Consider the following 10,481-nt stretch of genomic DNA (forward strand, 5'->3'; position numbering starts at 1 on the left):
ACCTTCTTTCAATAGTGCTATATAATTTACGTCATGTGTTAACATTTAATCAAAAAAGGAATATTTTGTTCGGTTGCCTCTTCTGGGCTCAATAGTATGGAAAATTTGTGTGTGTCATTCTAGGACGTGATCTTCAGCACGCACGTAAGAAAAGGTACGTATGCACCTCGACAGGCGTAGTAGCATATATGCTTCGTTACAAAGCAATATTTCTACACACGAAGACGCAACGCATTTTTTTTCTGCGGAAAATGCCTTGACAAGTCGACTATGACATTCTTGCGAAATACATGCGCGGCAGAAAAGAAAAAATCAATCAACGTAGTTGTATAGCGAAATTTTGGCCAAATAGACGCAGCACATAGTGACGTAAAGAGGACCGCATAATGGCGAAAAAAAATTGCTATTTCCTCCTTTTCTGGATTCTTGCCTTGCTTACAACCCTCCTCAACGTGAAAGGCAAAGTGTTCCACGGAAGCTTCAATATTAGAAAAAATGAAAAAATACACTACTTGACAAAATTTAGCTGCAGCATAGGGACGTGCCAATTCAACATAAAAATGAAGCTTAAGGATAACATCATTGCAAAGTTGCTTCATTACTACTACAAAATGAGCAGCAAATCATCCACTGATGGGGAAGACCATACGGATAAGTTGTTTCACATGGATTATGATAATGCATACCATGTATTGATAAACAATGACCTGCATGGCGTATCCCAGAGAGTAACGCTAATGCTGGATATTGAACAAAATTATGTAAATCAAGGGGAGAAGTGTCAAGCGTTGGGAAATTTAAGAAGCGTCCACAGATTGAATATACCTTTTCACTTTAAATACTCAGATCTAGTTAACAGCAAAACGTACAACATAAAAACTTTTATGAGTAATAAATATTCCATATCATTCAATACAATTCACAGTGAATTAAAAAACAACAAGGTGTTGCAATCGGAGATTTCTAGCTACGCTTCTGCTATGAATGAAAAGGATTTTAATTACGAATACGTAAACATTAGTGCCAAAACGACACATCGTGTTCACGTATGGTTTTTAATGTTTGACGATTGTTACCACAGTTTTATCCGTAATTTGAAGCTAAATATAAAGGCTAAAATAGCCTACTGGGAATATTTTTTAAGTGCCGCAAAGAAGAAGGACATTTCGAGCCTAGCGTCTGCCGCGTGGGATCAGGACATTATCGACGATGCCCATTCGGATGGTGACGACGATAGTAACGACAATTCCAAGTTCTACAAATCATACAATTTTGATAAGAATACCCTTTTGGAAAATCCTAAGAGACTCCTCTTTTTCGAAAATAATTTTACAAAGGGGGAGATAGAAGACATGTCTTTTTTCCTCAAATATTACAACTTTAAAAATATGAAGAATTTTACAAACATGTACAACAATTTGTATAAAAATGGATTCTACGAAAAAGTGATAGATTACATATACGAAAATGATGGGTTCAAGGTCGAATATGAAGTAAATATATTCCAGACAAACAATTCACATTTTTCGTACGAGCTGTTATACTCTCCCCTTCTCACTTTTATTTTAACTATTCTATATATCTTTTTAATTTTACAATATGGAAGCAAAATCCTGCAGAACATCATGTCGAAAGAACACAAGCATACAATGGTCGTGTGTGTAGCTTTTGTAATTTTGGTACAGCTAATATCTAACTCTTTGCTACTTATCCATTTGTTGGTGTATTCAAAAAACGGAATTGGAATTGAGCTTTTTAAGATTTCTTTCAACCTGCTGAATTTTTTGGCTCAAATTATAATGTGCACCATGTTGCTTTCGCTAAGTTACGGCTTGACCATTTTCGAGGCCTCCTTCGACATTTTTGCCAGGATCAAGGTGATATTTGGCGTCATTACCTTTTTTCACGTAAGAGGCGCAGCCGCGATGAGCAGCGCAGCGAAGCGCACATAAATGTGCATACATGCGTGTACTCGTGCACCATGCAGAATGCCGCCACCTGTGCGATGCCAAAATTGAGCTGTGCAGAGAATTCGTTGCTCAGTTGGTCTCTTTTTTTAAAAGCGATGCACAAGCTGGGTGTATCGCGCAGCAGTGGGCATTTCGATGAGACCGCGCATTTTTTCAATTGCAAAATGGCACTCAGTGTTAAAGCGCCATGATATCGTTCTGCTCGTTTTTTTACCACATTAGCGTGCGCGAAAAAAGATATGCATATATATATATACATATATATATATATTTTTTTTTCCCTCCCCGTGTACACACTGCTGCGCCTTATATTCGACGTTGTAGCCTTTTCTGCCACCCGCGCACACGTAGGCGCTTAGCACCATTTTTGCCATTCCCCCCTCTTTGCAGGTCGTCTTAGTCATCCTGGACAACACATACATCATGGAGTCGTCATCCAAATTCTTCGACAATGATAACATTACGGGATACATAATACTAGCCTTGAGAGTACTACTAGCCATTGTATACCACGTCAATATAAACAATTTATTTTTAGTTGCAAAGGTCCCTACCATTCGTAATTTTTTAAAAAAGATGTACATATATGGACTGTTTTACATATTTTCCTTCCCTATCATTTTTATGGTTTGCTACATTTTTGATACATATTGGAGACAGCGATTTATGTTGTTTGGGACGGCATTTTTGCAGTATGTTTCTACATACTTTATCACGAAAATGTTCTTAACTAATTCAGAGTACTTTAAAGTTTCAGATATGTCGGCAAGCGATCTCCCTGGAGCAACCTCCAGTTGGTTCAATCAGAAAATACACACGTATTGAAAAAGGAGGGGGAAAAAAAAATGTGAAAAATGAACAATACACTAGCGAAATGAAGAAAAATCAAATGTATAGCTTGATTAATTTGCTCATTCGTTATATCCAATGTTTATTTTTATTTATTTATTTTTTTACTGTTATTGTTATGTACGTGGTGATCACCCGTTAGCGCGCTTGGGGCGCACATACATAAACATAATATGTGTAAATGTATATATACATAGCGCACGCGTGCGTGTGTGCGTATTTTTTTCGCTTAAATAGGTTTTTCCATTTTTTTTTTTTTTTTTTTTTTGTCTTTTATTCAACAGTTTAATTAACGTTTCGTTAATTCGGCATGGCTCACCAGTGACGTAAACACGGGGGAAAATGAAAAGGTGGGAAAAGGTGGAAAAAGTGGAAAAGGTGGAAAAGGAGGAAACACGTAAAACAAAAGAAGCCAGCACACAAACGGATGGACAAACATGCGAACAAAGCATATGTCGCGAAATTAACACCTAGCGGATACGCATAAATACATGCAAAATCAAAGCTCGTGCGTTTTTTTGTCATTTAAAAAATTTGGCTTTCCTTGGGGGAGCGGCGCATATGCATATGCCACTAATTTTATCGCCTCAATGCAATTTAAGCCATATGCGCAGGTGAAATAAAAAAAAAAAAAGTGCGCAGCATTTTTCGCGGTTTATGTTCCTCACAATAACCAAATTCATCACATCGCGCACTGTTAATTAGTTATTCACGTCAAGCAAAAGGAACGCTGGATTGCTTTTGTGTGCCCAGGATTTTCACCTCGCGTATGCATAACATGCTACAAAATGTATAAATTGTACACATATATATTTACGTACACACAAATTTGCCCTTAAGCCGCGCGAGTTTTGTGCACACGCCACAAGCACAAACTTACACACATGCTATAACTAAATTGCTCCTTGCGGGATAACATAGCCAACAAGCGATCTTCTGTGTGAAGAGCCACATGAGTACGTTTTAGACGGATGGGAGTGGCGATTCACCGATTTCCACCGCTGCAATTGCTGTGCATCAATGTCGTGTCACCAGCTGCGTTCACGTGAAAATATATGCATATATGCACGCACACACTCATGCTCGCAAATTTATGTTCTTTTGTATGTACGTATAAAGCCGCTCACTCGATTGTGTAAAATTAGCCAAAATATAGGACTCTCTGCATGTCACATTACGGCACTACAAAAAGAGGTGAACATGATATTGGGAAAAAATAGCAGCGGATTGGGATAGGTAGGTAAATGTACACGCTACACGTGCTTCGTTTTTTCGTCACTTTTGCGTTATTTTTTCTTCACGTTCGCCTCACTTTTGCCACACTTTTCTTTCCTTTTTTCCCGCCCTTTTGTTCATCCCTTCATCATTCAGAAGAAACGCATACATCCATTTGGGAACCCTTTCGTGAACGCGAAAAGGAAAAGAAGAAAAAAAAAAAAAAAAAAACGTAGATCACTTTGCTCCCATTTACTGCGTCACGAAGGGGCACACTCTACACGCAAGTTTTTTGTGCTAACATATTTGAGGATTATTATATGTGCATATTAACTGCATGAGCATCTTTTAAGAACACGTAATACAATATAGAGAACCTCTCCTTACATATTTTCGGCGTGACAACAAAAGCAAACATCCACAAATTTTATTTAAACATATACGCTACCCAAGTTGGAAATAAAAATTACTTCACAGAAAATATAATTTTTTTTTTTTCCCCCTTGTATACATAATCAGTCGCACAAAATGGCGGATAGAAAATCAAACAAGAATGCAGTTGTCAAGAATGTAGATATGACGGAAGAAATGCAAATTGATGCCATCGATTGTGCCAACCAGGCTTTGCAAAAATATAATGTCGAAAAGGATATTGCAGCCCATATAAAAAAAGAATTTGACAGAAAATATGACCCAACATGGCACTGCGTAGTGGGCAGAAACTTCGGGTCTTATGTTACACACGAAACTAAGAATTTTATTTATTTTTACATTGGACAAGTAGCTATACTGCTGTTTAAGTCGGGCTAACATGATACGTCCCCAAGTGTGTGATTTCCTTTGTCTTTAATTATTTTATTTATTTTTTTTTTTTTCACATTTGACAAGAATAATTCAGAGGGGGATTATGTAAAAGGATGCAAGGTGGCATTGGATCAAATGAACTAGTGGGGAAAAAATCCGCACATCGGATGAAGACCCATAAAATGACGCATACAAACGGGTATATGCTTTACAGAAAGGATAAGCTTCGCACAAGGTGTGCATGGAATGAAGGAGGGGAATATATTATGCGTGAAAAGCGATGGCAGAATAGTTCTTTATAACTGAACTTGTTGCCCCTTTTCATTTTACACACTTTTTCAGTTAAGCACAGGCAAATATATGTACATGAACATATACATATGCTTGCGTCTGTGCGTTCCCATTTCCATCTTCGTGATCACATATGACCTCTCTCTCTCTTCTTTGTTTACATAATTTCCCATTTCACCTCACCGCAAGGTCAATTGCTTCTCATTTTTTTTGCGCATTGCCTCCCAATCACATCTTTTATGTGTGCCCTGGAAGCTACATCAATTTGAAAATTTGCATTTCACTTGGACACAAATTTCTTCCTTTTTTTTTAATAAAGTATGAATACTTCATAGCGAATAAAGCCAAATGGTCATTTCCCCTTTTCATTTTAAAAAAATTTATGTACTACTAATTTTCGTATAATAATATACGCGTTAATACCAACCTACATATAATTAACAAAAATTAATGACAGCAATAATTTGTAGTACATTGTTTTTTTTTATAATATATCGACGGGTAGTTCAAAAAAAAAAAAGAAAAAAAAGGGCGAATTAAGTGTGCGTACAATACGTGTGTGCAAACACACGTGCAAACAGATATGAATGCATTTTACGTGTTCCTGCAACGGTGGTGAATAGTTAAAGGGGTGGTGCCTTCTTGAAGGCGGCACGTGCTAGGCATATTCGCTAAATTTAAAATGGTTACACTTGTGGACAAAAAAAAAAAAAAAAAAAAAAAATGGCCGAGTCAGCCGAATTAAAGTAATAAAATCGGGCAAAGGTGTGACTTGGTCGATTTTTTTAAAACTGAAAAAATGAAGGGGAAAAAATGTTTGGCTCCAAAAGGCTTAGTAGTAATTCACATGGATGAAGAACCTGGCGCGGAAGCACAAGCTGCCAAAGAGCCCTCTTTCCGTATTCATTGCGCCTCTTTTTTTGTTACGATTCATTATTTTCTCTTTTTAGGTGTGCTTCCTCTTATTTGCGTAGGTAATGTGAGATTGCTGAGCATTTTCATGCCCTTTCAATGTCCACATTTTTCGTGAGCAGGTAAATTTTCATGTCAATCTCGAGGTCTCCGATAAACTGCTTGTCAGTTGTCAGGGCCATCATGAGTCCGCCGAAGGAGGCGTAAACGGTCCTGCGAAAGGGGAAGTGCGCATGTGGGTATACACACCGGGTTGCGTACTAAAAGGGGGTTACAACACTTGGTGCAACTTCCCGAACGTGCGTGGTCGCATCTGAGAAACGAACCTCCTCTCCGAGGACAACTCTTCGAACTTAAAAATCCTGCCACTCATAATGTACTCAATGTTATTCAAAGCAATGTTTTCGCCTTGCTCCCATATTTTATCATCATTTTTATTCAAAATTTTGTCTTGTAGAGCCAGGTAAATAGCCTATGAAAGGTGATGCAAGGTGAACGAATACGGTGTGTTCATATATATGCAACGTTCATGCGGTGCAGCTGAAAACGTATCACCACAATGGGATGCAAAATAGGAACCCTGGGGAGGGGGGAGAAAAAAAAAATTCATTCCGCCATTGTTTTACCTTCTTTTCCTCTACTTTAAACAACTCCGAATGAACATCAAGAATTAATTCCGCATCATATCCTGTACTTTTCGCCTTAATTCTGCTGACTTTCTCAAACTTGGAATTATCTACACTGCTTATCACAAAGCGATCTTCGAACAAAATATTTGACGCCATGGTTTTGAGCCTTTCTTTCTCCTTTATATGTTACATATGGAGATGATATTTTTTGTTCCGAATAATGCGCTTTAATCGGTGTTATGGGTTTCAAAAAAAGGGGATGAAAGGCAATTGGGAAATGGGAAAAGGAAAAATGATCATCAGGAAAAATTGCAACATATACTTTCATTCATATTTATATGTATATGTGGCTCTACCCCCTCCCCATTGGCACAAATGCGCAAACTTTTAAAACCGATTTAAGCTGTGCGTTACATGTAGAGAGGTGCAAGGAAAATGCCCCTCAAGGAGAAAAAAAATGGGTCACTTCGAATCATATGAACGAAGAACGCAAGCGTTATTTTAAATATTTCCATTTGAGAAAAAAAAAAAAAAAAAGGAGTTCCCTTTTCCGAACTGATAAAAAATTACATTCATTTTTATTCGATTAAGAGGAGTCCATATACAACTATTTAAAGAATGACTCGTCAATGGCCAGTCGTCGGGACAAGTTGCCCCATTTTGGTAGAGGCACAAAAAAGGGGATTACGCATTGGGGTGGGGGGGTACCATAAACCCTTTTTACAACCCAAAGACGATTCGCACAATCTGCATAATCGAAACAACAGGCGAAGTGATCACAGAGGTAATCATATTTGGTCCCCCGAAAAAAATGAACAATTCGCTTTTTGAAATGTTGGGCAGTGTTATAAATGTTCGTGGGGGACGACATAACGGAGAGTTAATATGTGTCGAATGTGGGGATGGGACTCCTCCCATGGTGGGGTAAATTCGCCCCACAGTTGTCAGCTCTGATTGTTACACATAAGTTAGTACAAACTATTTTAATATTCTTTAAGGTACAGTGTTGTACATACAATACAGTTGGTTTGGAATAGGGGGGGTGGGGATGCACTCTGCACATAATTTACAACTAAGGATTTAAAAAAGGGAGCGCGAAAAAAGAAAAAGGAAAGTATTTATTTACAACTATGAAAAAACGAATGGAACTCATCTCGCTTCACGCACTCTCTTTCCCCATTTGTGGAAAGCTTGTACAAAATTTTTATACATTTCTCATCGTTGCAAATTTTTGTATCATTATGATGGGAATGATACAAAAAAAAAAAAAGGGGGGGGGGTAGATAAGGAAGATGCACCCGATAGGTCCGATTGCATCTCCCTTTAACTAGGCAAAAGGTAATCATCCGATTATCTGAAACTGTGGCATAATAAAAGGTAAACTAAACCGTCGCGTCATGTCTCGTTTTACAAGGATAAACATGTACATAAAAATGGCTAGAACGCATACTCTATGTTAACGTAATTTACATTTTGAGAATACCACAAGTGGGCTGTCCATCGGATTGGCAAAAAAAAAAAAAGGAAGAAAGGAAGGAAGGAATGAAGGAAGAAAGAAGGAAGAAAGAAGGAAGAATGAAGAAAGAATGAAGAAAGAAGGAAGAAAGGACGGACGGAAGAAGGAACGAAAGGCCAATGCTCAGTAACTTCTTCCAAATAGGCACCACCTCTTGGCAGGCTTTCCCGACCAGAAACATTTCGTATTCGGTGGGAGTGGAGGTTGATCTAGTGGAATACATAAAGGCTTCATAGCTCCGGAGAGAGAGGTCTCCGTGTTAGCCTGGTTCTGAGATAATCTCTGTGTCTCTTTCTTTATTTCGTCCTCTGTTGATATGTCTTCACACCATGGCGCTAGGACCATTTTCTTCCTATTTAGGGCATCCATAACTTCGCTGAAACTGGTCACTTGAACGATGGATTCATCTAATTTCTTTTTCGCTTTTAGGAAAAGCTTCTTATGAATATCTACAAGCATCTGTTGTGTTTCCAGCAAAACGGACTCTTTCTTCACATTGAATTTTTCGTTGGTATCTCTCCTTACACAAAGGCAAGAATTATTTTGAATATCTTTGGGTCCTACTTCAATCCTTATGGGTACTCCCCTCAATTCCCAGTGGTTAAATTTATACCCAGGAGAGTACAAATCCCTGTCATCAAAAATGCAATTAATTTGGGCACTCTTCAGTACTTTCTCGATATCTTTACAATAGTTAAAAATAACATTTTCATCCGTGTTTTTGTACAAGATTGGCACAATGACCACTTTAAATTTGGCAACTTTGGGTGGTAAAACTAATCCTTTGTCATCCCCATGGGTCATGATCATAACTCCAATCGATCTGGTGGTACACCCCCAGGAGGTCTGATGTACATACTGCTTCTTTTCATTTTCATCTTCAAATTCGATTTTAAACATCTTTGCAAAATTGGTACCTAGATAATGTGAAGTGGCTGCTTGGATGGCTCGTCCATTTTCACTTATAAAAGCTTCTGCAGTGGACGTAAAATTGGCTCCTCCAAATTTTTCCCCTTCACTTTTTATTCCTTTAATAATTGGAACAGCTAAACATTCCTCGTACCATCTTCTATACAAATCCAAAATGTCAAAAACCATTTTGACAGCTTCTTCTTCATTTTTATGAGCCGTATGTCCTTCTTGCCACAAAAACTCTCTTGTCCTGATAAATGGAGTGGGTTGTTTAAATTCCCATCGAACGACCGTATTCCATTGATTCAGTTTAAGGGGCAAATCTCTGTGTGATCTTATCCATTTGGAGAAAACGGAATACATAATCGTTTCGCTTGTCGGCCTGATGGCTATTTCTTCAGGGAGGGTGGAATCACCATATTTTGTTACCCACGCAACTTCTGGGCTAAAACCCTCTATGTGATTTTTTTCCCTCTCCAATTTGTTCTTCGTTACAAAGAGGGGGAAATATGAATTTTCCACATCCAACTTTTTTATTTCTTTGTTGAAAAAGGTTTGCACGCATTCCCATATGTAGTACGAAGCAGGTCTGAGGATGTAGCACCCGGAGATGTCGTAGTATTCTATCAGCTCGCTCTTTACGATCACTTGTGTGTACCATTCTGAGAAGTTCGCCGTTTTCTTGGCTGTGATTCCTAGTATGTTGGCGTCCTTCGCTTGGTCGTCCTTTCCCGTGTTCGCGCCGCCACCCATACCGCTTCCCGCACCACTTCCTACACCGCTTCCCCCCTTTTGCCCCTCCATTTTGTCCTCCTCCAGCTGCATGTCCTCCTTCTTCATTTTGTCCTTCCCCTCCTCTATGTGGATGTACTCCGGGGCGTGGTTATGCAACTCACAAAATTTTACAACGTCTTCCTGTTTCATGTACAAGCTGCTATAGTTATGCATTGGATGAATAATTATATCTTCCATGTTCTTCAATTCCTCGTCAAAATATAGCTTCACAATATTTTCTTGGTCACATTTCAAAGCAAGGGGAGTTAAACAACCTGGCAGCAAATTCAGCATGCTTTTTAAATTCCCTTCATCAACAAATCTTAAATTAGACGTTTTAAAAATGCTGGACAAATATTTTAAGTCAACTGTTTTCCAATTTACTGTGCATAAGAAGAAATAATTTTTTTTTTTATCTTTGAGGAATAAATTTTTTATAATATTTTTCGAGTTTTCTAAATTCATATCTAGCAGATCCTTAATCGAGGTTGCCTTTGCATGCTTCACCTCTTTGTATTGAATTTTTAGTTCGTCTAGCTCTTTGCATAATATTTCAGCCTTCTTCAATTCCTCCTCTGGCACCTTTTCTTCACAATTGGGGCTACTCAT

General features: G+C 38.3%; 4 protein-coding genes across 4 annotated transcripts; 2 read left to right on the forward strand and 2 right to left on the reverse strand.

The window, feature by feature from the left end:
* Positions 1 to 386: 386 nt before the first annotated feature.
* Positions 387 to 2,795, forward strand: PCYB_144010 (hypothetical protein; the record flags this gene model as incomplete). Its single annotated transcript, XM_004224872.1, has 2 exons — positions 387 to 1,907; positions 2,361 to 2,795. The coding sequence occupies 2 exons, from the start codon at positions 387 to 389 to the stop codon at positions 2,793 to 2,795; spliced, it is 1,956 nt and encodes a 651-aa protein (XP_004224920.1).
* A 1,147-nt stretch (positions 2,796 to 3,942) lies between these two features.
* On the forward strand, positions 3,943 to 4,844 carry PCYB_144020 (dynein light chain 1; the record flags this gene model as incomplete). Its single annotated transcript, XM_004224873.1, has 2 exons — positions 3,943 to 4,059; positions 4,191 to 4,844. Exon 2 carries the CDS (start codon positions 4,563 to 4,565, stop codon positions 4,842 to 4,844), a length of 282 nt encoding a protein of 93 aa, XP_004224921.1. The 5' UTR covers positions 3,943 to 4,059; positions 4,191 to 4,562.
* A 1,002-nt stretch (positions 4,845 to 5,846) lies between these two features.
* On the reverse strand, positions 5,847 to 6,958 carry PCYB_144030 (RNA polymerase subunit 8c). Its single transcript, XM_004224874.1, has 3 exons — positions 6,668 to 6,958; positions 6,368 to 6,513; positions 5,847 to 6,254 (listed from the first exon to the last, which is right to left on the reverse strand). Exons 1-3 carry the CDS (start codon positions 6,824 to 6,826, stop codon positions 6,128 to 6,130), a joined length of 432 nt encoding a protein of 143 aa, XP_004224922.1. The 5' UTR covers positions 6,827 to 6,958; the 3' UTR covers positions 5,847 to 6,127.
* Positions 6,959 to 8,107: 1,149 nt separating this feature from the next.
* PCYB_144040 (bifunctional aminoacyl-tRNA synthetase) lies at positions 8,108 to 10,481 on the reverse strand (the record flags this gene model as incomplete). The annotated part of the gene is made up of 2 exons (XM_004224875.1): positions 8,108 to 8,163; positions 8,408 to 10,481. The coding sequence occupies 2 exons, from the start codon at positions 10,479 to 10,481 to the stop codon at positions 8,108 to 8,110; spliced, it is 2,130 nt and encodes a 709-aa protein (XP_004224923.1).

This window comes from Plasmodium cynomolgi, chromosome 14, assembly GCF_000321355.1.
Source record: "Plasmodium cynomolgi strain B DNA, chromosome 14, whole genome shotgun sequence".
NCBI lineage: Eukaryota > Apicomplexa > Aconoidasida > Haemosporida > Plasmodiidae > Plasmodium > Plasmodium cynomolgi.

Coding starts and splice junctions, on each gene's coding strand:
- PCYB_144030 (XM_004224874.1), bottom strand. CDS start 6,826: ATGGCGTCAAATATTTTGTTCGAAGATCGCTTTGTGATAAGCAGTGTA. Junction 6,514..6,667: donor TTAAAGTAGAGGAAAAGAAG/GTAAAACAATGG, acceptor CACCTTTCATAG/GCTATTTACCTGGCTCTACA. Junction 6,255..6,367: donor GAGTTGTCCTCGGAGAGGAG/GTTCGTTTCTCA, acceptor CCCCTTTCGCAG/GACCGTTTACGCCTCCTTCG.